This window comes from Pochonia chlamydosporia, chromosome 1 (genome assembly GCF_001653235.2).
Source record: "Pochonia chlamydosporia 170 chromosome 1, whole genome shotgun sequence".
Lineage (NCBI taxonomy): Eukaryota > Fungi > Ascomycota > Sordariomycetes > Hypocreales > Clavicipitaceae > Pochonia > Pochonia chlamydosporia.
This window is the reverse complement of record NC_035790.1, coordinates 939,787-965,858: the sequence shown is the minus strand read 5'-3', so window position 1 is coordinate 965,858 and position 26,072 is coordinate 939,787. Positions and strand designations below refer to the sequence as shown.

General features: G+C 50.8%; 9 protein-coding genes across 9 annotated transcripts; 2 read left to right on the top strand and 7 right to left on the bottom strand.

The window, feature by feature from the left end:
• Positions 1-536: 536 nt before the first annotated feature.
• Positions 537-2,321, bottom strand: VFPPC_12723 (MFS gliotoxin efflux transporter GliA; the record flags this gene model as incomplete). Its single annotated transcript, XM_018290500.1, has 4 exons — positions 537-1,429; positions 1,476-1,615; positions 1,678-1,976; positions 2,025-2,321. 4 exons carry the CDS (start codon positions 2,319-2,321, stop codon positions 537-539), a joined length of 1,629 nt encoding a protein of 542 aa, XP_018148260.1.
• A 573-nt stretch (positions 2,322-2,894) lies between these two features.
• Positions 2,895-6,526, bottom strand: VFPPC_00211 (F-box domain-containing protein; the record flags this gene model as incomplete). The annotated part of the gene is made up of 2 exons (XM_018280283.1): positions 2,895-6,354; positions 6,429-6,526. 2 exons carry the CDS (start codon positions 6,524-6,526, stop codon positions 2,895-2,897), a joined length of 3,558 nt encoding a protein of 1,185 aa, XP_018148259.1.
• A 65-nt stretch (positions 6,527-6,591) lies between these two features.
• VFPPC_17424 (hypothetical protein) lies at positions 6,592-7,085 on the top strand (the record flags this gene model as incomplete). Its single annotated transcript, XM_022429134.1, has 2 exons — positions 6,592-6,705; positions 6,942-7,085. 2 exons carry the CDS (start codon positions 6,592-6,594, stop codon positions 7,083-7,085), a joined length of 258 nt encoding a protein of 85 aa, XP_022285849.1.
• A 3,977-nt stretch (positions 7,086-11,062) lies between these two features.
• VFPPC_12722 (hypothetical protein) lies at positions 11,063-11,410 on the top strand (the record flags this gene model as incomplete). The annotated part of the gene is made up of 1 exon (XM_018290499.1): positions 11,063-11,410. The coding sequence occupies one exon, from the start codon at positions 11,063-11,065 to the stop codon at positions 11,408-11,410; it is 348 nt and encodes a 115-aa protein (XP_018148258.1).
• A 1,375-nt stretch (positions 11,411-12,785) lies between these two features.
• VFPPC_12721 (glycosyl transferase) lies at positions 12,786-13,775 on the bottom strand (the record flags this gene model as incomplete). The annotated part of the gene is made up of 1 exon (XM_018290498.1): positions 12,786-13,775. One exon carries the CDS (start codon positions 13,773-13,775, stop codon positions 12,786-12,788), a length of 990 nt encoding a protein of 329 aa, XP_018148257.1.
• Positions 13,776-16,400: 2,625 nt separating this feature from the next.
• Positions 16,401-18,671, bottom strand: VFPPC_00210 (transcription factor; the record flags this gene model as incomplete). The annotated part of the gene is made up of 5 exons (XM_018280282.1): positions 16,401-16,998; positions 17,064-18,359; positions 18,420-18,505; positions 18,558-18,582; positions 18,634-18,671. 5 exons carry the CDS (start codon positions 18,669-18,671, stop codon positions 16,401-16,403), a joined length of 2,043 nt encoding a protein of 680 aa, XP_018148256.1.
• A 591-nt stretch (positions 18,672-19,262) lies between these two features.
• Positions 19,263-20,159, bottom strand: VFPPC_00209 (N-terminal binuclear Zn cluster-containing/DNA binding domain-containing protein; the record flags this gene model as incomplete). The annotated part of the gene is made up of 1 exon (XM_018280281.1): positions 19,263-20,159. The coding sequence occupies one exon, from the start codon at positions 20,157-20,159 to the stop codon at positions 19,263-19,265; it is 897 nt and encodes a 298-aa protein (XP_018148255.1).
• Positions 20,160-20,633: 474 nt separating this feature from the next.
• VFPPC_00208 (hypothetical protein) lies at positions 20,634-23,633 on the bottom strand (the record flags this gene model as incomplete). Its single annotated transcript, XM_018280280.1, has 2 exons — positions 20,634-22,871; positions 22,935-23,633. 2 exons carry the CDS (start codon positions 23,631-23,633, stop codon positions 20,634-20,636), a joined length of 2,937 nt encoding a protein of 978 aa, XP_018148254.1.
• Positions 23,634-24,295: 662 nt separating this feature from the next.
• On the bottom strand, positions 24,296-24,457 carry VFPPC_15074 (hypothetical protein; the record flags this gene model as incomplete). Its single annotated transcript, XM_018292827.1, has 1 exon — positions 24,296-24,457. The coding sequence occupies one exon, from the start codon at positions 24,455-24,457 to the stop codon at positions 24,296-24,298; it is 162 nt and encodes a 53-aa protein (XP_018148253.1).
• Between the last annotated feature and the right edge of the window lie 1,615 nt (positions 24,458-26,072).

Sequence of the window (26,072 nt, the reverse complement as noted above, 5' to 3'; positions counted from 1 at the left end):
GTCTAAGTCATGTCCTCTGACATAGCCCGAAGAGCCAGCCGCAAGAACTACAATTTCGAAGCATCAACTAAGAGCAGTCTCACCACATTCCTTTGTATCAGTGCATGCTGCTAGTCGAATGGTCATACCATACAATGATTTCATGGTTAAGGCTGGCTTAGTCTCTTCTGGTCTTTCTCCAAGTGAGTCTATTTGAATTCCGTTGCAGTACTTCCGTTCCAAAGTTGCCTTTCTAGCTGTCCAAGTGTTCAGCGTTAGCTAGTCATATATAACAGTAGAGTTGTTCACAGCCACAGCCCAACCAGTCAACCAGATTCCACGAATAGATGTGAGACTCTGCCAAGCCCATCCCGGAAGCAACTGATTAAATCTCCGGAAGACCCTTCAGTATGTCAACTTGTCTTCGATGACGATATCTCAACTCTCACAAAACTCGAGCAACTACCTGCACCACCAGAAGAGTTTCCAATATCACCCATCTTATAACCAAATCTCAACCCACGAAACTGACAGAATATCCCATTGCCAACAAACTATCACACCCTCTTCCTCACCTCCTTCCCAAACCCCCTCCCAACAACACACAAACTCACCACCACCGCCGCCGCACCACACGAAATCGGCACCAACTGCCCATCCCGACACCCCCCCAAATACGACCTCAAAACCCCCTCCAGCCCCCTCTCATCCCCCCCAAACACCTCCCGAATCCTCGTCGCCCCCGTATCAATCACCATCTCCGCCCCCAACCACGGCACATCCCTCTCCAGCCCCCTAACAAGACCATTCGTAAACGCCGCCTCCGTCGACGCAATAAACACCGCCGCCCCGACATTCTCCACAAACAGCGTCAGCGACGTTATCGCCGCCATGTCCTCCACCCCCACGGCAGCCTGGTTCGCAATCATCGGCACCTGCAGCGCAATCCCGACGCCGAACCCTACCAGCAGCTCGTACCCTATCCAGGGGGCTGTGCCAGCCTCCGCGCCGAGAGTGTGCACGAGTCCCGCGCCGAGGGTGCCCGCCGCTGCGCCGAGGAGTAGGAACGGCGTGGTGAAGCGGCGCGAGAAGGTGAGCAGGCCGTTGGCCACCATTGTGAAGATGGATACGCCTAGGATAAGGGGGATGAGACGGATGCCGGATTGGGTGGCGGAGGAGTTGCCCACGGATTGGAATTGGATGGGCAGCGTGTATGTTAGTGGGAAGAAGAGGCCGCCGAGGAAGAATTGGTAGATGAGGTTGAGGGAGATGTTGCGTCTTTTGAGGAGGTGTGTCTGGATCATGGCGCGGACACCCATAACTCGTTCGTTGAGGATGAAGAGAACGAGGAGAATGACGGAGGAGCACAGCGGTATGATTACCCGGGGTGAGTGCCATTGCGATGGTATAGCAGCTCGTTGCATAGCAAGGGTAAAGCACGACATTGATCCTGAAGAGGTTAGCTACGAAGCAAAGTCAGGAGAGGACAGACGAACCCATCACCATACAAGCACCCAGAAGATCCAACGAAAAGAGCTTCTCCCTCACAGCACATGACACAGGCCGCGCAGCAAAGGGCGTCTTAAACGTCACCCCAACTAACACTCCCGCCAGAACACCAATCGGCAAACTCACCCTACAAAGCCCATGTAAGCCAGTGTAAAGAGGCATCCGAGCCATCAACACCAAGAAACTCACCAGAAACACCACCTCCACCCAGGCCCATCCGTCAAAAACCCACCGAGTAACGGCCCAGTCACGCTCGCCGTCCCAAACGTCACGCCCAAAACACCCATGTAGGCCGCTCGAAGGGCAGGCTTAACACTCAGCGCAATAACGATGAAGCACCCCGTCATGATGCCGCCTCCCCCCACGCCTGCCACCATCCTCCCCAGTATCAGGGTGGCACTGTTCCGCGCCAAAGCACAGATGACATTTCCAGCTTCAAAGATGGCAATGGCCGTTGAAAAGGTGGCCATCAGAGGGAAGAATTTATACTAATTGGTTAGCGAGGGCAGACTCAGAGATGCAGAGGATCAACCCACCGATCTGCCCCATGTTGATCCAAAGGCAGCGTTGGAGATGGTGTACCCGGCGCTGTACCAGCCTACATCTTTGACCGTGCCAAAGTGGTCCGTGATTCGGGGGATGGCAGTAGATAGAATGGAGGAGTCGAGGGCAGCGAGGAAGATGCTGAGGATGAGGCCGATGGTGAGGAAGATGAACCGCAGACCGGTGGGGTATTGGTCTTGAGTTGTAGGAGGCTGCTCTGCTGTGTTGGGGTCCGGGCTGGCGGTTTGTGTTTCTTGTAATTCTAAGCCTGAAGTTGACGTGGGCTCCATTCTGAGGTTGTTCTGGCGTTTGATGCGGAATGTACTGCTGCACATGTTGGTTGATGAAAGGCACTGGGCTTCGGTGTCGTCTCTGAGTGAGTCATTTGGTTGACGTTGCTTACGTATTGGCAATCAAACCATGACCATGTTAGTTGCGGTGTAAGCAGACCGAACTCAACCAACACAATGCATCTATAACAAGCTTGAGAGACGTCTGGCTTTAGAAGGGCTCACACGTTCATCCAGAGCAACCGCAATTGACAAAGTTTGGTGCATGACAGATGGTAAGCTTCTTGTCGTGAATATAAACGATAGGCTATGCATAATACTACCACCAGCAATATAGACGCTAATGCAACGATATCCAAAACAACCACTCGATGTGGTTCACATTTAAGCCCTTGTAACGAATGATGCCACGCCGTGAGATGTGAATCTCAGCCTTTCCAAGACCAACATTTTAAGCCCCTCTGACCTCCATCGCCTTGCCCATTTACTCGCGTTACTCATACAAAAGAAAAATTAGTGTAAATGGCCAAGACCAATCAAAACTCGCTCAATAAGATATGCTGCCGGTGTCAATCACATAATGACACATTTGCTTTCCTTGGGCTTCGATGGCGTCGGCACATCCACCCACCCTGCAGTGTCTGAAGCAGTCTCCGTCGGCTTCGTCTTCTTCTTCGGCATCCACCCCCTCTTCTTTGCGTCCTTCATGTTCTTTGCTGCACTTCGCTCCGCACGGCTTCGCCGTCTGTTGACCCCGTTAGGCGTCCTGCGCGAGGAATTCGATGGGGTTCTCATCCACATGGGCAGAGCATTGACATTTGAACGCATGTGAGGAGGCAATGGCGCTGGGGCAGGCTGATTGTTGTAAATGTTTTCTAGTTGCTGCGCAGTTCCTCCCGTTCTCGAATAGTTGGCGGCTCGTGGCCGTCGTGGAATTGGTGCAAGGATGGGAGTCTCCGACCGCACCATGGACCCTCGTCTCTCCGGCGGGTCGTGAGATCCAGACACTCCCGTCGGCGTACTGATGATGAGGGGGCGATCGAAATCTGCGTCTTGGAATCGTTGCTCACCATGGCCAGCGAGCTGTCCCTGCGGCGAGTCAAACGGCTCAGTCATGCTCCGCCCCCGGTCAATCCAGAGCTGCGGATTTAGAACATTGCCAGACAGCCGGCGAGGGTGGCCCTGACTTATTCTCTTGTTCAGGCTCGCAATTTGATTAGAACTAGGAGCAGGAGGAAGCGTGGCCGCTGCCAAATCATTCGATGTGACGTTCAAAGGTGGAGCGGTATGAGGATAGCCATGAAATTGCGGTTGCGATGGACCGGCACTCGACGCTGTGCCTGGCTGAAATTGTTTGGGCCACGTCTGGACATTAGATAGACGCCTAATCGCAGGCTCTGCCTCCGTGGTACCAATCACATTCAGTGGTGACGAGGGAATATGCAATTCGAGCATGGGTGCTCCAGGCCGAGCCCCAGGTCCGGTGCTGGAACCAGGGCTCAACGGAGCAGCTGCCGAAGAGTGCTGAGAAAGCTCGACCCATTGCTGTGATGGAGCAGTGTCGAATGATGCCGCTGCTGAGGCGTTTCCGCGGGATGCAGTAGAAGAAACTGTTTGGTCTTGCGGCACCGCGGACTCGCTCAGTTGTGCTGATGACAAGCGAGGAGAAGCTTGCGGCGAAACGTCGTAAATATCATCGTTTGGAACCGATTGAACAGATGGCGTAGATCTCGGACGAGGGATATCAACCACCCTCAATCTGTTGACATCAGCAGCCTCACTGCTTGTGTGTTGATGAGCCTGCCTGTACTGTGTCCCGCTACGCTCCAGCTTTGCTGATTGCTCCAGGGCCAACATCAACGAGTTATTTAGAACTTCGTTGGTAGATGTGCCTGCGGCAGGAGGGGTGTAGTCTACACCCGACAAGGGTGCCACTGATTGTCCACGCATAAAGGCCGGCATATCACCTGGATCTTCCTTTTGGTACGGAGGGGGAGGAGGCACCCAGTTGTCAGCATCGCTTTCATGAGGATGCTCAGCGCGACCGTCTGCCCGACGATACTCAATTGGACGGCCGTCCGCTGTCCGAGGATTCAGTCGTCTGTTCACGGCCGCAGCCGTGGCCGCGCGACGAAGAGTTGTCCCGGATCGTGGACTAGCGTGTGCATAAGGCGCATCGAGGGCCTCTTGCTCTTCGATAGATGCAAACTCTTCCTCCGCTTGCGTGGTTGGCGCTGCCGTTCGGCGGTTGATGGGGTGTTGTCCTATTGTCCTGGGGGCCAGCGGGTCGTCATCGTCGTTCTCGATTTCCGCATCAACTGTCTGGGCGAGAGGAGGGAGAGGGTCCCTTGAATTTGCTGTTGTTGCCGCCCTGAGAAGGGCAGCACTGCCTCCTCTCTTTTGCGCAACGGTTCTTCGTCGAACAATGGCTACCTCTGTCTCCAAATCTCGTCGTTGCTCTGCCAAAGGCTCTGCATTATCCGTTCCCACTTCGATGGTAATCTCCGTGTTTTGTCCATTCGCAAGACCGTAATCAAAGTCCAGCAAAGCGATACGGCCGCCATCAACAAAGTCAATATCTTCCTCTTCCGTTACCAGCCTTGGGCCCATGACACCAGTAGCAGTCACCACAAGGCGTTCATGCAGAGAATGCTCTCCAAAGTTTCCAACCCACTTGACACTCCCAACGCCACCAAACTCGGCAACCTTGAAACCAGCAACGAGATTGTTCCGTAGCTTGTCACAAAGAATTTGCCATTGAGGGACACGCTCAGTCTCGGCACCATCCTGTCCTCTTGTCGAAGTGCGACGAGACAAGCTACTCTGGGTACTGTTGTGCCTGCCTAATCCCGACAAATTCGAATTTGATGACGAGTCTTGACTTGCTGGTGGTGCCTCTGGTATGGCGTCCAAGTCTTCGGGGATACCATAAATCCAAACCTCTTTCCCCTGGAAACCTGCCGAGACAAGCTCTCCCTGGGAAGATGTGGCGGGCAGGGTACATGGCAGTAGCTTCGTTTGTGACTTGGCATTTGGTATGGGGCCGGTGAAGTATGTAGTGCCATTGCGAAGATCGTCAAGCCTGACGGCACGAAAAGTTTCGAAGCTGCGATCATAGGTAAAGGTCCACTCGGGTTCTCCATGATCGCCATCGGGCAGCCATATGGCATGGCTACAGTCACGACTCGTGTTCGGGAAAAGAATCGACGTCGTCCACATGGCACCCAGGTTTTCTTCCAACATTTGACTGCCGGGATCATAGTATGGGGCCGTCAGAACGACGGTACACGGCGGAGAGGAGTGTACTGTGGTGCCCAATATCTGAGTCCCGTCGAGTGAGAAAGCCAACGCGTCCACAGCGTCGCACTTCACAGCCCTCTTCTCTGTCGAGAGACCAGAAGATTTCAGCGAGGATACTTCGATTCCTCCGTCGTATGCCGCAGCAAGAACAGCACCGCACGCTGATATCGCAATAGTTTGTGGCTTGTTGTCCAAAATCAGTGAGTGCTTCCGTTCGGGCGGTGACTTGGTCAAGTCGTAAATATCGACTTGCATCTCGCTGGACAACACAGCCAGAGTGTCGGCCTCGTCGGTGATGCATGCTGAGGCGGGTCGGCGTTGTATTTTGAACTCTCTTTTAACGCTGACGGTGGGACTGCCGACATCGATCACGTATATCCTCGCCGAGTTGTACGCCAAAACGTGTCGACCCTTGGGCGACGAGCCAAATTGCATTCCTTCTCCGCCAGGGCATGACGATGAGCTGATTGAGTTGGACACGAGCTTAACCAGCGTCTGTTTGGGGCGTAAGTAAGCTTCGAACAGGTTCCGTTTGACTTCTCGGGCGAAAAGGCGGCGAAGTAGCGGCAAGTTCTCGTCGTCAGCGGGAGGGACTTGGGAATGCGAGGTTGCATACGAGGGACACTGTGCTAAATGATGAGTATACAGGTATGAGCGCTGTGACGTTGCTCTCCATTTTGTGTTGAGGAGAATCAAGGAAGCGAAATCGTTGGGTTCGGCAGCGAGAAGAATTCTAGGGCATTGTGAGCAAATCCACGAGCCGTACAGCGACGAATATGGCGTGCATGGGGTAAAAGCAGGACGTACTGCTCGATAATCTCATCGGGAAGTCGATGGAAGGCGTCTGAATCGGATGGAATATGAATGGGCGTCTTCTCGATGCTAGATCGCCGCTGCTCTGCCATGGCGGGTTCGTGCATGGCACAAGCTGACAGTGACGACCAGCAGTGCGGTGGTGTTGGCGACAATCATGCGGAAACGTAATGAATCTTGGGCCAAGCGAGATGTGACGGTCGGGGGTAGATTTGGATACGTGCTGCTAATGGATGAAGCAAGAATGCAAGTGGAAAAGAAGAATTATGAGGCGACAGTAGGTGTGGACGTGGACTGAGTCGAGGCGAAGCGGCGGTGCAATGGTGTCAGGTATTATTATTTGAGGGAAGGGGCCGAAGTGGTGGATGCTCCTGAGGAGGTCTGACTGACTGGAGGTGTCTGGTCTGGTCAATGCCATTGAGTCCATGTCGGGACCCAACAATCATTGCCTCATTGAATGATGAGCAAACAATGCGCCAAAGGAGGCAACTGAACAGCTGAAACTAGCAGCAAGCAGCAGGTGCTTCAGCGGTGGCGCTTACGGGGACAGGGGACGGATGTTACCTAGAGAAACCTAAAGGGGGCCGATGGGGCCCTGAAGGAGCGCTTCAAGCTGCCTGGTGGGACTTGGATGTCCAAAATCAAGCTTGATGGTGGATCCTTGGGGAGAGATCTGGCGCCTCGCCGACGGTTGGCGGTCTTGTGCTGGTGGAATGCTGCAATCACACAAAGCCCATCACTTCATTGGCTCGATTGAGGTGTACACAGGGAGATGGAACCCCGAACATTGAAAGCAAAATATTACTGCTCCGTACATGTGCATCTCTCTGCATCCATCTGCATTTCATCAGCGTCAACAAATAAACATCTAGCGCCAACTTATCATTGATCATTCAACCCCTGGAATGCCCGTTGGCATCGCTACCAACAGTTGAGCATGGCACAACATTTTGATTGAAATGTTTCGCAATCCGTCGCCACCTTTGGTCTGTACCCAGTACTTTTTTCAGCTACGCAAGCTAGATGGCAGCTCATTGATCTGGCCATCAACCACAGGTCACGCCTCACGTTTCGCGCACCTCCACTTCACCAACATTCAGCCATGATTTGTTTGCTATCCAGCAATAGTGCAAGGTGGCGTGTTTGTGGCCGTCAAAGCACTTGCATCTCTGGCTGGCATGGCTCTAACAGCTGTGGCCGCCATAATAAGTGGCAATTTCCAACGTCATGCCAACACTTTTGCTTGCCCAAGTCGAATCCATGCTTTCAACGAATCCATCATCGGTCGAATGCCTAGAAATGTAAAAGAGCAGGCCGATATGCTCCCAACTCCTCTTTTTCACGGGACATTGATGCGACACCATCGAATCATGACTGCAAAACTTTCCTTCCCCTCACGCTAGAATATCCTCCCTGTCAAGGTCAAGGTCGAGTGGTTAACAATGGAGCAGAAAGATGAATGTGGAAGCAGCCGCTAGTGTCGATCGCCAGGCCCTGATTTAGAACAATTTCCAGAACCGACCCCCGACCACAATGCCACGCTGAAGGGAAGGGGATGAGTAACATCAAATTTGACTTCCTCCGATGCATTTTGATGCTTTTGACGCATTTGACCCCGCTTGGCAAGGCGCAACGAAACCTCTTTGGCCAGTTCGACGTCTAGTGTGACAGGGTGTGATATATTTGGCACACGAACCACTATCTAGCCTAGCGCCAAACTCCACCATTGGCTGCAGTCTCCAGTCGCATTGACTACGGAATTTCATCATCACCGACAAGTTGCCAACAGGTGTCACTTGCCCTCATTGTGATTGGGCATTTTCACCCCCTTTACGTCGTCAAGTTGGAACCAGAAGCGCATAAGAGTTGCACTGCATAATCACCGGCATACCGTGTTGCAGATATGCCTTCACTGAGCCACATCGTGTTCATGCCATCAACTTGGCCATGCAACACACGCGTAAGTTCCCCCTCGCTTTTCCTGGCTGGGTTGACGGCATCGTCCGGTAAACAAGCTTCCTAGTCAATACTAGAGTCAGTCACATCAATATCACTACACCACACGCCCATTGTGGAATGCGTGCCAGTAACGACTCTCGCCTCGTCAGTGATGTTTATCTTGGCTGTGGTAGTTTACGACCATCAGGCATTAAATAGGACGCCGAAATACAGGGATCCAACTTGTTCGAGTACCAATGTTGCACTACGTCCATACGTCTACGGCGTAGTAGGAGCAGGAGCCTTCATCAGCCATGCTAGGGGATATTATTGTACCACTCGAGAGTGCATGCCACATTTCAAGCAGAAAGAATAGAGAGCTCAAATATGCCCGTATATATAAGAAGGAACAAGTATGTGGGGTTGTACGACGGATGGAAGATCCTAGCAGGACTTTGGATGATCCATGTCCACTTCGTCGCGAGGCGTTCAAAGACTCGATATCGTCAAACCCGCAACTATTTCATGTCAGCTAGCCCCTATACAGCAGCAAATCTCTGCCGCTGGAAATGACTCCAGATGGAAGTCAAGTTAATGGATTTTTCCTCTTCATACACTTATTGAGATTATCCTAAAGGTGAGGGCAATGCCGTTCCGGCCGCTTCAATAGCCAAGCCAGGCATCTTATCCGTTACTCTTCACGAACCGGCCGATCTGTCCATAAAGGAGGACTGCAGAGAGAAACGCAATGCCACAGAGCATAACCATAGGATCTGGGTCCAATATATAGGCCGGTGTTATAAATGTAACCTCCCCTACACCATCGTCATCATCGAGAAAAGTGAACCGTATCTGGAATGTTACGCAGGAACCGCGAGGCATCCTCTTTGGCCGGGCAAAAGACGCTGGAATACATTCGCTGGCGAGTTGCTCATTTATTTTTATCTCTGAGGCCTCGACCCAGATATCAGGAATTCCAATGTGTGTCTGGGCTAGCCTAGGAATGTGCTTCTCGACGCTACCGGGCATGTTATCCTGTACGTGTTGCGATTGTTTCTTCCCAATGCTGAGGCCGGACATTACGGCATACACTTAATAAGGCAGAACTTAGAACCAAAGAGGGGCATTAGACATAACGGCGTAGAAAGGGACGACCCAAGAAGCATTATAGTATTCGGGACACAATAGAATATCCAGCCTCAGAGGTGCTGCTCACTGATTAAACTGAATCGAAAGCAGGAGATTTGTAGACATTAGGTATTTTCATCGACAAAATGCTAACCGGGTTGCCTCCGTTTTACGACCCAAACCCGGATCGGATACGCGAAAAGATCCTCAGCAACGATGTCCAGTTTCCAGAATCAGTACTCTTCTTAGCCCGAGATCTAGTCTCGAAACATTTCGATCACCGACATAGAGCAACGGGGATGTAATGTTTTACTTCACGGGTCATAAGTGGTATTGGGCGCCACTTCCAACCAAGAATTACCCTACCCATCTTACATGAGTTCGATCGACAGCAACTTGCGTTGACCACGGGCTCAAAGCAGATAGTATTCTCATCTTGGTCTTCTACACTCCCACTACACCACGCTCTGCAGCTTCCCCTCAAGGCTGTTACACGTTACGAACAGCCGGTGTCGTTTTCCCTGGCGCAGTCCGAGGTGTATACGGGTGATACGGGGTGTTTGGCGAATATACAGACGCAAAGATTGGATCTGCTCGCGGTGGAGTTAATTTGTCTGTCAAGTGTTCTACACCAGTTCTAGGGCACGCTCATATTGTTAAAATGGTCTGCGTTGTGAGGAACCTGTAGACATGTGCCAACTCCGTGAAATGTTATCCAGGCCGCTTATGAAGCGCATTACCTTGCCCATAGCCACGTCATTCGCGTCACTCTGATAGTCATACCGCTAATACAAGGACTGTTTGTTTTCGCTGATGCCTGGTGGGTTGTATCATTCACACGAAGAGTCCCCATGCTCTCCTGCGTTTAGTTTCCTCACAATTCTCAATCACCCTTCTTCTTCACAAGTATATCTACCTGACGTTTGAGTACCTACGAAACATTATCTATCAAATACACCTGGCAACGACACGCCGTGACACAACCGACTTCTCCCAACGCCATCACGTCAGCGTAAGACTCAGGCACTTACAATCTGCCCGACAAACACTTCCGTCAACGCCGACAGAGGAACTCATTTCACGTATACCAAAAATGGCCGAATATAAGCCAATTTTGAAGCTTATTCATCATTTACCCGCGCAAGTAAGCCACAATTCCAACCTGGCATAAGCGTCTCATTAAGGCTGAGCCAGTAAAAACACGGATACTATGTATTCCCCTCCTCGTGTCATCCAAACCATGAAAAGAGTTAGTGAAACACATTCAAATCTCACCACAAACCCCTTAATAAGCCCAGGCCTCTAATATTTTCAAATATCCCACCTATAGTTCTCACTCTCATTGACATCAAACCGCCCAACAACCGGCTAAATGGCCACAACATGGAATCCAACTGCGCCTCCCCGTAGCGCTGACACGAGCACTCAATGTTAAAAATAACCCCAAGCTCACGATATCACCTATAAAGTACTTATATAGATCTCATCCCCAGCGAATCCTCAGTCAAACAGACACCAAAGAACAGAACGGAAAGCAATTTTACAAAATCCCATCTCAAACCATGTATCTCCAAACCGTCCTCCTCGCCCTCCTGGCCACTGCTGCCGCCACACCCATCATTGACGCGCGCCAAATATCCATCAACCAGGCCCAAGTCGCCGAATTCAACCAGCGGGTCGGGGATCTGCGCGCCGTGCTCCAGCAGATCGCGCAGGTTACGAGCGATGCGTCCGCCGGCGTGGTGGCAGGACAGTTCAATCTCGGGGACCAGATTAATCGGCTGAATAGTGCGGGGGGCGAGATTAACGGGGCGATTGATGCTATTCAGGGGCGGTTGAAGGACGTTTTGGGGCAGTTTTCTGGGACGGAGGATGCGGCTGGGAAGATTGCCAAGGGGATTTTTGGATAAAACTTGGGGGGTGAAGGGTCGTTGTGATAGAGTATAGACTTGATTTTGCTTGGGCTGGGAGCTGAGGTCTTGTTGTGTTGAATGGGCGTTGAATAGATTGCTGTTGGCGTTGGGTGCATTCATCTGGGTTGTGTTGATGTCTTTTGTTCTGCTTAGGGCTTAGGTTAGAGTATAAATGTCAACTGAAATATGCTGAGATTACATTTATAATGGTATTTCACGGGCGAGAATAGGCTGATCAAGACGAGTATTACAAGTATACACAATAACATACTAGCCACAAGGCACAGCCAGCTGGGTATATGACTTCCACAATACCACGAAGCCATACACAGATCCTACAGATTCATACATGCGTGCTTAAAGCATTCATTCACGGCCCCAGCTACGGCCGCACATGGAACGCAGAAACAAGAATTAACATGAATGTATTGTGAGTAATCACCCATCTCCAATCCCCAAGCCCAGTGAGAAAATCACTCCGTCCTTCCTAAACAGTCTAGATAACCTCTGTTTTGCATTCATACCCTGCCATTCATACCAAACAGGCTACATCTTCGATAACTATGTATCTTAAGGACCTCCTTGATAACAACACATCTTCCACTGCAACCATGACATGAAACTCGGATACTGAACTGCGAATGAGCCCAGAATGGCGGTTGAATCCTCCAGATACAGATCTGTGGGGAGTACAATTACTATTAAGCCTCAGGGCAACTAAACTAGTCCAAAGGAAATACCTACATTCATCTCCACCTCTTTTCATCATCAGTTGTGTCCATCTCTCATACAGGTTACGCAATTGCAATCACTCAACTCCACTCTACCCTACATATGACCTATCATTTCTCATCATAAGAATAGAAATCTCATTTAGGTCATCTATTTACGCATTTAAATACCCATGACACTCAATTTAGTTTCTACAAGGGTGTGTTGTCACTTCCCTTCGCAGATTAAAACTTGTCAACGGAATATAACTTGAACTATCTCGCTGCAGCGGCGGAGAGTTCCCCTTTGCCGATCAAATGACCTAGCAGTAATTTTCTTTGATAAAAATGCTTCATATTATATTCAACGGTCGTCTAGCCATCTACCAATCCATCTAGGCCAGATCAGACCTCCAGTGTTAATACAGGAACGAGCACCAACTGCCTAGACACACCGTCCATGTCAATTACGCAGAATATTCATTGATCTCTGGTGAGGAATCCATATAGACAAGTGTCCCCTTTCTAAAAGTATGTACACATATGCCTCCAAAATCTTGATTTCCCCCCTTCTCCCAACGTCAGCGGCCAGCGTAGGCCAGGTATTATTGTTTGGTCAAAAAGGTACAGCGAAAACAATACTTGCTAAGAAGACAATGTAATCATGATAACCGTAAGCGCCTAATAATCATGCGTCTCCTGACAAACAACGCCAGCGCAATGCCTACACCAAAGAAAATGGGCATCAGATGCGCGTTGCCGAGCATGGTGATGAGTTGCGCATCATACGAGTGCCACGAAGAACTACCCAGGTGTTCGAAAAGAGGCGTGACCACTCTGCCATTGAGGCTGTGAAGAGGACCGGGGAGGATCTTGTAATCTTTTCGGTTTGCCTGCAGCGTGTGCAGTACGGAGGCAAAATGACCGCCGGTGCTGAACATGACAGCCGCATAAGGAAGCCCAAACCACCGCTTGTTAAAGGCCGGCAGGTTGTCGAGAATGGTGCCAATAAACGGGTTATGTCGGCCGGCCATGAGAAAACTAATGGAAAAGCCCGTCGGGTGAGCCTCTGGCGCGACAAAGCCAAATCGTCGAAGAGGTCCCAAGGCTTGTCTGCATCGCACGTCCAAGTCGAGAATAGCTCCTCCGTGTTCGTACAAAATCATGTATCGCAGGGCGTCAATGCGCTCAATCGGGAAGGGATAGTTATCCCACATCTCCTTGAGCTCGGGAAACTTATCCTCGATAAAGGGAGCGGCATCGTCATCTGTCCAAAGTCGTGTCTGCCAGCCGGGATGCAAATCGACACAGCTCTGCAATGCCTCCTCCCACTGCGGCCGCCATTCCTCTCTCTTGGTGCCCAGGGCAATGTGGTGCAGCACGGGTGGAACAATATCCTCATAGCCATCGCCTGCGGTAAGTTGATCGTGGGTGTAATTCGCAAAAGTAACGTCAAAATTGTCGTGCTCAGCAGAAAGGATAAAATCAGCAGCGTTGGCACGCCAGTGCATATTCAGCGATATCAGAGCCCATGTTTGGTAAATGACGTCCTGGAAGAGTAATACGGTAATAAAGATTATTACGGGAATTACCCAAAATATCGGCCGAGATCTCGTTGTGGATGATGATCGAGGGGGGCTGTGCATTCGCATTTCGGCGACTTGTTTCTGGACGCACCCACGCCAAATGTGACGTCGGACGTGGTTTGTGCGACAACCGCGAATCTATGCCTATGTCTATGCCTATTTCGACGCACACGCAAGCGCAGTCCAAGACCAGACACGACAACGGGATTTTGCAAGGTGGATGATGAGTCGCAAAAATATCGTGTGCAAGAAAATATTGCAGGGCGGCTTGGGTAAGAAAGAAAGAAAACAGGTCGAGAGAAGAGCCAGAAAAGGTGAATGAAGTTCGGGGTGGCCAAGTTGAGCGGCGGGAAGCAAGGTTGGCTGCTCCTGCCAGGTTAAAATCTCCCAAATCGCCTGGCCCTACACGATCTGAGCATAAGATGACTGGATCTTTGTGTTCGGTCAGACGGAGCTTGGCATCGATCGAGTTCTAAAGAGAAACTGCATGAAAGCCAACAGCAGTCCAGAAGAAAACTTGAATGGCTCGGCTGGAAAACAAAAACCGCCCAACAGAAGTTGAATCTTCAAAGTTCGTGTTGGCACCTGGCTCGCAAGTGGCAGACCAACAAAACGCCGGCGGAAACTGGAGAATGCCTTGAGATGCTTGGTTTGGTCGCACAGTCACGGGTCAAAGCGCCGGGGAATCGCAAGGGAAGGATGTTGCCGTTGGAAAGTGGAAAAGACGGAGTCTTGGTATTGCCTGGTTTGATAGCAAATCCTCATCTGGGGTGGGCATGTTAGTTATTATCAAGCAAGCTTGGCATATTGTCAATCCATTTTATTTAGAGCCTCTCGTCGTCATCGGCTCCCTCCCCACGAAAATCCCTTCAAAGGTATGGCTGCATACTGTGCTCCGTACTTAATAAGTACAGATAGGCATTGACACCAGACTCTAAAGTCCGTCCGTCGCAGCGCAACATGACTGTATGTGTCCTGTCCCATGTACTGTTATGTCACCGCAAAGTCAATCCATCGGCTCGCAAGACAATACCGTCGGCGTCGGCCATGGGATACCCGCGCAAGACGGTGCCCAGCAACACCAAAGGTACCTCCTTTACTCCATACATGGCCGTCTCATTTTTTGTGTCTACCAGGTAGGTCAGGAGACAAGATCTGCGCCAACACTTTCCGCTCTTTGTTTTGTACTTGTACATACTTCGCTCAGTCTGGCTCGTCTGTGAGAGCCACGCAAGCATGGCGCTTCAGCCCCCCCTGACAAAGCAGTCAATCAGTCAAACAGTGACCATCCACCTCGTCAAAATGCTGAATGCCAAGATATTGGCGCGTGCTGGAGAAACGTTCAATTTGCCTAAAAGGTGGCATCAGTGTGGGATAAGTTTGAAGAAAGTCCAGGAACAAGCAGCAGAACAGCGGGTCGGTCTCCCACCATCGCTGGCAGCATGCTCCATCTCCATCCATCATCCATCCCATATATCCACAAGCCTCCATCAAAACACACTTCTTGGCTGGCTGCACATGGACACTCGCTCCACCGTACCTCCCTCCCTCATGTCTCATGCTTTTCCCTTCATATCTCCTTGGCGTGGTTGGCGTGCTTGCTTGCGTTCGTTCGTGCGTGCAGTGGAACAACCTCCGTTGTCCAATGCTTCCCGTGAGCCGCAATCAAAAGGATGGTCGTGGGTAAAGGGTGCAGATCTATTTGACAATTCGACAATGTCAAGGGGGTTTCCATTGGGTGGCTTGGGTTGTAACGGCTACCTTTCCCTGTCCCAACACGTCCGACATGTCTTGATCCTGGCCCATCCAGTCCGGCCCCCCATTCTTTTTGTGCATGCCCATGCTTCCTGGTTATAGCACGGAGCAGTTGACCGGCTTAAAATGGTAGTTTCTTCGTTCTGCTCTGGCTCTGGCAGGCAACGCTACCTAGTCCCGGAACCATGCCCATGTCAAACTGAATCTGCGGCCCCGCGTCAGGACGCCACTTAACTGCTTCGACCCGTTGGTTCGTGACTTGCGCGGTCCATTTCACCTGTCCCGTCTGTGTGTTGCGGCGGTGGCTGCTCATTAAGCGGTGCCGAATCTGCTCCGTTGCCCGATCCCTGCATATGTCCAACCACAACAACAACACCACCGATCCAGGCCGTTGGATGACGTTGCGCCTGTCTTCGGCCGTGTCCGCATGCCTCATACTCTATGAGAATGGGAACTGAGAAACCGACAGGACTCCCTGCTAGTACGTATATATGGGAATGCATCCAACAAGCGAGACCAGTAAATGTCACAAAAGTCGTGCGTCCAGCTATCTGAAATCGGGACGTGAGACGAACCCAACGCCCAATGCAAGAGTTTCTGCAGATGACGCACTGTGGAATTCTTCGTGATTGACGTTTTTGTCCTCCAATGCCGTGTGCACAGTTTTGCATCAGGCGGACTCAAACTTGACCGAAACCCGCGCACATTCAGACCAGCCTGTGGCGCCCAGGTTTTTAATATTCTCCACCCCGACACCTCGGCTCGCACAATCTGATAGGCGCCAAGACTGGTAGTTTCCCATCCCAAACTCTCACCATATTGGGAGTTTGTCTGGCTCATGCTCATCCATTCGCCACGACCCAAGCGTATTTTGTATGGTTACGTTGCTTTTCCCCTTGAGGCTCCTCGCGACGGAATTCCATCCCAAGGGGAATTTCATTGCCGGGAATCTATTCTCCCTGGCGGGTTGTTAAAGTCAAACGGCTCCAGATCGAATGCACTCCCATCCTGGACTTGGAGTTGAGCACTCAGAAATTCGTCTGTGATCAATGTGCCGAGGTCGTCTTCAAAGCTGGTCATAAAGTCATTCGTGGCGTCAGCACTACCAAGCTCCAGCCCATTCATCAAATCCGGCGCATTCAGAGGCACAGATGGTGGCACAGTTGTCTCGCGTCGTTGTCTTGCCACAGTAACGCAATCACGAATCTCCTTGACACATGGCCAAGTATTTTGTATGTCATCCATGGCCTCCGTCAACAGCGACAGCGACCGTTCTATGTCAGGATCATCCCATGAGGACTTTTGGAAGAACCGCTTCATCATAACAGCTCCTGCAGCCGTGGAAAGCGTTTGTACAAAGTCCAGAGGAAGAGATCTGTACCGATAGAAACGCGAATAACTTCGCATGAGGCGCAATATGGCTTGTAATGACTCGTAACAAATTTCGACGTCTTCGCTTTCAGAGATCCCGGGCTTCTCGAACATGTTTGACGGCGGTCGATGGAGAATAATCATGACTGTGTGAAACAACAAGCTTTCTGGTGTTAACACCCTGGTCTAAGGGACTACTTCCTACAAAAGAAGGGGGTGTAAACTCACTGCAAGTGTAGCACCGGCGATGGCACTTGGCCAACTGTCCATTGATTCCAATGCAGTGTACCCGGAAGACTCGCCAGCCATTTCGTTAGAGACAGATGAATCTTGCGAGATTTGGCCGCTGCAATCGCAGGATCGACATCGCCTCGCCGGTTTTCAAAGAGATCCGTAATCATGACGTGGATAATTTTGGACAGTTCTGCTTGATATATGAAAGAGCCCACTAGCGCAACGCCGTTCTCGTACTCTGACACCGTCGCATTGTTGCAAATATACGTCTCGAACAGGTTTTGCCAGTCCGGAGGATATTGCATCCGGATTGTATTCCGTACGTCTGATTCGCTGGGGTAGAGAGCTGGAGGTCGACCAAAGTACAGACTCAACTGCTTATCGGCTATGAAGATTCCCCAGTAGACCCTACGGAGGATCTCTCTCTCCCTTGATGATCCCGTGGAGCCATCCCAGTTACTCGGATCAAGGTGCAAACCCATCTCGTGAGCGAGTCGAAAAGCCATACCACAAAAGAGCCACCCTTTAGACGCTTGCCCTACAGCAATCTCTCGATGCCCAAGCAGGATAAGCGCTTGGAGCGTGGTAAGGTCAGGTTTATCCAAGGTCCCAAAAAGCAGTGCTTGGGCTTGACCAGAAAATACGTCAGATAATTTGAAAAAGTCGTCGTACAGGAGGGCTGAGAGCGAGCACATCGAGTATAGGAGCAAATCTGAGTAATATCTCCCAGAGCCAATGTCGTAGTCTCGTAAAAAGTATTCGCGGTAAACCACCATGTTGTACTGGTACTGTTCCTTGAAAAAGGCGGCCATCAACATTTGAGACGTTTCATCATGAGGCGCATATTGAAAGCACCCACTACTAGGGCTTGACTCTTCAGGCGTGAACCCTGTTGTGGTTGTTGTTGCTGCTATTCCCAAAACAAACTGGCTGTCAGCTGGTGCCATTGTACCGTCCTCATTTCCCGAGGGAGGAGATGTCATCTGCGATTCGTCCCTTGAGAAGTGAATATGAAGTGAACTAGTTCCGCCAAAGAACTGTGTCGCATTGCCGTCTCGCGGACGTCTTAACTGCCCGGCACGTACACGCGCAGCTGCAACATCATGATTAGCCGCGACGTCTGGCTGAGGCTGTTCATCTAGTCCACCGTTGTCCGGTGCCGTCGTCAGAGGCAGTTCCGACAGAATCTCATCTCTTTCTGCGTTATCCGCAATAGCCAACTTGCGAATAACCTGCTCCAGGGCACTAATTTGTCCCTCTAAAGCGTGCACATAGCTTTTGGAGACGGGCCTGGACCTTGGTCAGCAAACCACCTGAGCAGCTTGAAGGAACCAGGGGGAAATATGGTACCTCTGCTTTTCGCCAGTTCCTTGTAAAATACATTCTGTTCCTGCTTTGACACATCGCGAGCAGGGTCTTTTACGATCACACTTGATCTGCATATCTTGTTAGCATTTTATGTTGTGGTACAATGACCCCGCCACATACCTTTCGACGTCGACATCGTTCACACCTAACCCAAGTTAGCTTGCTACATGTGCAGCACCAGCTACGGATAGCTTACGATGTCTTGATTGATTCTCCTATAGGTGTTGCCTCCATGTTCAACGGCGGAAACCACCAGGTCGACTCTAGATCGGTGGTTGCACAAGATGTGTCGAGAGGGGACCTGATGAGAGGAAGTAGCCACCCACCCTACAGCCCGACTCAAATCAACAACGGTCTGGTGAAGTCAGAGCGCCATGTGCGCTCAGTACATCTGCCTACAACAGCTCACAATAGGCGACTGGAGACTTGGAAATATAACGTCTGGTCAGTCTTGTGAGGTAACAAGGCTCCGCGTCGTGGTCTCGTTGCGGCCGTTCAGCTTCTGTTGCTCGTCGTGGTTAGCAAGGAACAGGGTCCCAGCCGCTCCAACTCATTCTGGCTACATGTGCCGGCATCGCACTCTCCGGTTCCCCACACCCAACAACCTCTTCACGATGGATGCTAGGCGATCCTCCCAAATTCTCACAACGTCACTCCTGCAATTAACAAAACACCAGAATATTATATACGACTCAGCAAACAGCAGAATTCAAGTCTGCTACACAATCCCATTCCATTATCTGCAAACTAGAAAAAACACCCCTCACCCAAACACTCCAACCCACACACCACACAACACCACTCAACTCCAAACACCATCAATCATCACAACACATCCAAAATATCCTCATCCTTCACATCCAAAACCAACATATACCCCGGCGCATGCGCCAACACAACTCCCTCCAAACCAGCCCTCATAACCGCATCCTGCGGCGTGACACCACATCCCCAAAACACAGGAACCTCCTCCTCGTCCTCCCTATCCCCATCATCAACCGCAAAACCACCCTTCAAAACCGGCGCATCACCCCATTCCGGCTCCCCCAAATCCCTTATCCCCAACCTCCCAACCGCCTCCCACCCCCAATCCACCGGCTCTCCATGCGTCACGCCAAACCTACTCGTCACCTCTCTAACCCTCCCAATCTGACTCCTCTTATACATCCTCATAGAGACAACATACGTCCCTCCAACAAACACGCCCGCCGGACATAGACGCGTCGTCGTCCTATACATGGACACATTCCTTCCCAGCAGGATATGCTGTGGCGGCAGTCCCGCGCGTATGAGCTCCGTTTCAAAGCTATAAGAACAGCCTATTAGAAAGGCGACGTGGTCCTCGGTCCACTGCTCAATAACATCCTGGACATGGGACGCGACGAGCTTTGAATTCTTGTAGACCATGTAGCGAGCCAAGTCCGTTCGTAAATCGCACTCTGTCGAAACAACGCCTCTATCTTCAAGACCTTTGATACAAGTCTTGATAGAGGAGAACGACCCAGTGGAGGATGACTCAGCGATGAGAGGGCAGGGAACTGGATTTCTTGCACATAGGTTACGGAAATCGGCGGCATAACGAGACGGTAGGACGATCATGTTTGCCTGAATGTAGCCAGGTGATATGCCTGCTGTTGGAGTTGTGTGCTTGTTGTGTCGTGCTGCCAAACGGGCATCCAAGCCGGTTTTTGAAACGGAGTTTTGCATAGTTTCAATCGTCATTTTTCTATTCCACTAGAACAGAGCTCTGGTGATCTTGGAATCATAATACTCCAACTTTCTAAGACTCCACATCTTCTTATTTATACAGAACCTCATGTCCATGGGTTTGGTTGTCTACTGGTGATCAGCATGTTGTGTGTGGCTGACCGTTCATGGCGGCGGACTTCCGCTTCCGCCGCACTCCACAGTACAACGGTCTCATCGACGCACTTCAAACATCGCAACGGCAACGCCATTAAAAGAACATATATATTGACCGCCATGGAGAATTAACAAGAAATAAGATGCTGGTGCTGCGGCGAGTCTTAATGTCGACTCTTCAAGTCCTAGTCATGCAATGCCATGTCGGAGCGACTGCTGGCAGCCAGTCCCAAGCCCAATCGCCGCCATACTAATATATACCGAACATAATTCGAGGCGTTAACCAACTGCAAGTCTCAATCATTCAAGACTCCAACCAGACTGCCGTTACCCTTATTCACTCCATCGTGATGATCGATCCAAAGTCCGCCGCACATATGACCTCAATGCTCTTTTGGCGTCCAAAGCCCACCGCCTGACACGGTTTGTCATCCAATCGGACCTAGTATTGCTACTGTATCGTGGCGAATTGTTATCAATGTTATTAAAATTAGTCTCAGACCCTTTAGTTGTCATATCGATTGAAATATGACTATCACTGTGCACCAATTGCTGGCTCTTCTTGCATTTCTTCGAAGGATTCGCGGTAAAGGACTCGGCGATTCGCAACCGAAATATGGACATTTTTTTGCGCAACCCATTTTCTCGACAAGGGCTTGTATCAGAACTGCAACTGGGTCTCTGAACCAGGGTGTCTTTGTTCGACGATGAGAGAGACCGCTTGTTGCCCACTTCGTCCCTTGGTGAGCAGGGATATGGTATATTGAAAGGGTCAGATGGCTGTGGTGAATTGTCACCATTGTTGTTTTCTACACCCTGTGCGTTTGCGGTACTTTGAACATGCCTATCAGACTGTGAGTCGTCCCTAGCATTGTCCTCGTCTCCGAGAAGTTGGCCGGCCCTTGGCTTGGCATTTGTGTACAGCACCAGATCTGCCAATGAATTGCACTGTTTTAGCCGATTGAGTTTGGAAAACGGCTGTCCTGTGCCTTGCCTGCCTTGGCCAATCTGGCTTCTCGAAAGTTTGAGTTTGAGTCTTGGCTTTGCCTGTGCAATTGGGTATTGCGGTTCGTTGGGTTTGCGACCTCGCATCTCTGCATTCTTGAAGCTATCACTGCCAATAAGAGGCGAATACGACGCCTTAACTCGAACTTTGAACTTGGGAGGGCTGACTTGCTTCTCCGGTGGTGCCTGTTTCTGCTCTTGTGTTGTCAAATTAGTTTCGTGAGCGGCTTCGCTGCCTTGGGCCTCATCCTGCAACCCAGAGCGGTCCTGTTGCCCCTGGTCACTGAACTGATCGACCTCGCGTTCAAACTGTTGCTGGTCCTGACTTTGCGTATCCATTATTCCCGATGGCAGTGGTGGGAGAGCTTTCATTAGCTGTGGAATGCTATTCTTCACCTTGAGCCCACGGGCGGGAGATATAGGCTCTGGTGACAAAATGTCCAGTTCGTGTTTCTGTGTAGAATCATCCTGGAGATGACCACACTCATCGTGTAAACTTGTAGTACTGACCCTCACAGCGGCTACATTTCGACGATGTCTTTGATGGCTGACATTGTAGCCTAAAGAAGCAATACTGTCAGTATCGCTGTGGCCCGGGATCCGCGAGGCAGAGATTTCCGCAGCCTTGAAGCATGGAGACTTGCCAAGCTGGTTGAATGCAGAGAATATGGACGCAAAGTCAGGGAGGGTTGGGTCAAGTGTGCAACGAGCAAGGCCTGATCCGGATCGACGACTCGACGTTCCGACATGACAATCAGACTCGGGATTCTCCACTGCTCTACCTGGGGGTTGGTACCCCGAAGAATCGGAAGGTTCTGTCTGGTTTATACATAGAATTTCAGGCTCATTTGTTGCTGGAAGTTCAACAACATCCTTTGGTGGCTCGGAATCTGGCGAAGCTGACCCGAACACACGTTCAGAAGCAATCAGGTTGCTAAGCTCAGTATCGTTTGCCTCGCTTGACTTCGTTGTGTCTTCTTCCGGCTTATGCTCTGGGTCTAGTCCTTCGCTATTGGCAGCACCGTAATCGGGATTCGGTAAACGGAGAGGGTGAGCAATCTCGACGCCATCCTCGTGATTGGAAAGACGGTGACTGTCTTTTGGTTTTACGACATGCTCACCACCGTTTTGGCCACTGTCCGCCAGAAGCTGCGGCGATTCTACCAAAACCTGATCCTTGACATCGTGTTGCGGGACAACCGGCTTATCAAAATCCTCGCTGTAGTCGTAGTAAAAGGAACCAGCCATCTGTGGCGGTGGTCTGGTGCCCTTCGCAGTACTCGGTCTCCGGTACATGTCAACAATAGATGTCAAACTGGGAGATCTTCCACTTCGGTCATTGGTGATTCGGGCATGGCGTTCAAATCGTCCATGTCGGCTTGTGGCTGAGTGTGAGGAGCTTGGTGTCCGAGACCTTTGCGAGACCTTTGCGAGATAGAAGGGTCCCGGAGATGCTCTTGACGGCAGCGAAGCCGTAGATCGATTGTAATCTGGCCGCAGAGACAGTGGTGGCTGTCTTCTTGGCCAGTTGTTATATGCTGCCCTGTAGGACCCATGAACCGTTCTCTGTAGGTAGTGTCAGTGAACAAATTTCGAAAGCGTTTCACCAATGTGTGTCTCATCTCGCACCTGTGAAACATGGTCAAGTTCAATCATTCTGCTGTAGTCGATGCAGCCATTTTCAGCCAAAGCAGGAGATGCAGGCCGCACCCCTGGCCTCTTGAGCCGTGTTGGATATGGAAATGGAGAACGTGGTCGTAGCAGCCCACTGCCACTGGAATGGCTCTGCAAAGTGCCAGAAGATTTTTGGGATGGAAGTTTGCGGGAGCCGTTGGTTGTAATGGAGTACGATCGATGACTGTTGTCATCCAACATTGGAGAGCCAGGGGTCATGTAGAAAGCTTGATTGTCATACCCATAAAGCGAGATGATCTCAGAAGTGGTATCTCTATAAGAGCGAAATTGTCTGTGATCATCGGTGTAGTAGAAGTTGTCACCTTTCCTGGGCGTATACCTTGGAGGAGTTGTTCCATCAAACATGTCCAGCCTCGATCTGGGAAGCTGGTGGTAAGCTGTGGGAGTCGCCGATGGCTGAATGGAGAAGACGCTATTATCTCCTGTTTCGGTGGTTGTCTTGAGCATGCTTGCCAGTGGCCCAGGAGAGGGCGGTAGTATCGAATTTGGATTGACATTCCGCAGTGCCCGTCTCCGAGGAGGAATCTGCCCTCGAGGCGTGGTTGACGAGGGATAATGGGAACCGTACGACGTGTATGTGCTGTGAAGTGAGCCGTTGCTTGCAGTCTTGAGGCGAGACTTGGCAACATCCATGGTGATTTCTGGAGTGGCCTTGACCAAATAATACACAGAACTGGGCAAGAATAATGATAGACTGAAAACAATATGACAATGACGCAAACTGAAACAAAAAAGACGACACTTGGGGGGGCGGTGACAAAAAGTGAGCTGTTGACGAGTATCGGGACCAGATACTGGATTTCAGCAAGACGTCACAGTTGAGAGTTGGTAGACATGGCCATCCAAAAAACTTGCTAATGGGAGAATGAAGGGTAGACGAAGAGAAAGTTGCTACGGATCGGATGTAGAGGAGACGAGGACATGGGCTGGTTCAAACCGAGAAACTGTAGCAAGCGCCGTAACACGATGAGCAGTCGCAACCTCATGCTACTCAAGTGTGATATCATCCTAGGTCGGCAGCAACGCTTTGAGGACTGGTGATGTCTTTGGTGATTGCTTCGAGAGATACGTCTCCTTCCTCTGGTAAGGAGGTTGCCATATCGACGAGCATGATGGAGGGAACACAAGATTTGGTTTCTGGTCCAATGTGTCGTTACTGAGGTGATGTGTTCTCAATATTCGGCTTTTCTTGCCAATGGCCCACCAGCGACTGCAGCAGCATCTGTCAACAAGTAAATCAGAGAAGCGATTCCTCTACGCGAGACAAGTTCTGAGGAAACTCCCAGAGAAAGAGGTTAACGGTCCACTTGGAAATGATAGGGCTCGCGTCCTGTGAGCTGTGATTGCTCGACGGGGCCGAGGATGATATGGGAAGGAGCGACTTTGACAGCTGCCTCTGCCTCTGCCTCTGCCTCTGCCATGGTATCACCAGTTGAGAGAGTGTGTAGTCTTGACATGGTGGCAAGAATCGATGACAAAACGATACGCTAACAAATTCACGATGCAAATGTGTTTATGAATCGACATGCAGGCCTTGCTGGCAAACACCAAGCAATCATTGCCTCCCTGCCCAACTTTAGGATCCCCTTTACTTAACCGTTCACGGAACTTTAGAATACTTTATGCGGCACCCAGAGTTCGGGCCTGGTACCCGTGAGCGAGAAAACATGCACAACCAGGGGTTGGAACTTCTGTCAACTTTCTCAATCGCAAGAGTTCTTCGCGCGCACACATTTCAGGCATCTGCGGCCAAGCAGACTTTGCCGACGGTAATGTCTTTAATCATCGCGATGGTTGTTGTTCTTGCCCGGGGGTCTCGGCCAAGCGTCGGAACGGGTAGATCTCATGAGTCCAGTCCTTGACGAAGTCATCTGACCTACTCCTCTCTTTGGGAGTTGGGAGTACAGGGAATGAGGGGAGGTCGAGACAAGACTATTGACCACGTTGGGGTAGGACGGAGTCAAAGTCCCCAGTATTTAGCAACAAATGATCAATCGATATCACTGTTGCTTCGGGTATTGTCTTGTCCACAGTACAATGCTTGACCTGCTTTCGAATCATCAGAGCGTGTGGGTTCATGTAACTCTGCGCAACTCAGACTGTAAGGCGAGCGTCTCACATCGCCCCATGACGGCACCCAAGACAGCACCCACACAACCACACTCTTCCGCACAGAGATCAATGCATCAAAGATCTGGCCATGACTCACGCAGAATCGATGCAAGGCACCCGCAAAAAGTGTGTGTGTGGGAGGGAGGGAGCAGAGGGGGCCGAAACGAACGCCAACTACCGCGTGGTTACCTTGGTGGCCTGTGCTTTATTCCAGGAACCAGGCACATGAGAAAGAGACAAGAGAAAGAAACAGTCGATGGGCTTGAAAAGTTTCGACTCCTCACGTGGCCAGTTACCCGAAGAGCAATGAACGATCCATCAGGTGTGCCGCCAAAGCAAGAAGGAAAAGAAACTTAAAAAAAAAAAAGGTCATGTCTTATGCATTTTACCCTTATTACCCGCTCCCGGTATGTCAGAAGGCGACCAGAAGGAAAACTCTTGTTCTCTGAAATTTTAGTAAAATTACAACCGAGCAATTGGCCCCATCCCACCTGATGGAGCCCCATGTTTCTTCTCGCCAGACTCCGGCTTAGCATCCGCCCTCCAAAAGTCTTGGCTCACAACTTAGGACCTCGGGCCACAAAGGCTTGGTCGTGGATGGGTACAACAAGCGTGGAATTCTATTGTTCCGACACATCCCTGCCCATGACCATGACCAAGACCACAGTTGATCCATGCGGGCCTTGTCTATCTTCATGTCCGTCTCCTCCCACCAGCAAAACTTCAGAATGCTTCAGGATTTGTATGACCAAAAACCTTCGATTGGCGCATGTTTCCTCTCCCTTTCCCCCTTCGCCTTTCGCGGATGCACAATGCCCCTTGCCGCGGCGTTGAGGAACGTCTGAGCTGGCACCTCCTCATGAAGCGATAGACCGTTGCCGATTCCTCATTTATGCGTCATTCTTCCAACTCTGCGACCCTTTTTCTTCGCTCCCCCTGTCCAGGCACAGGCACTCACAC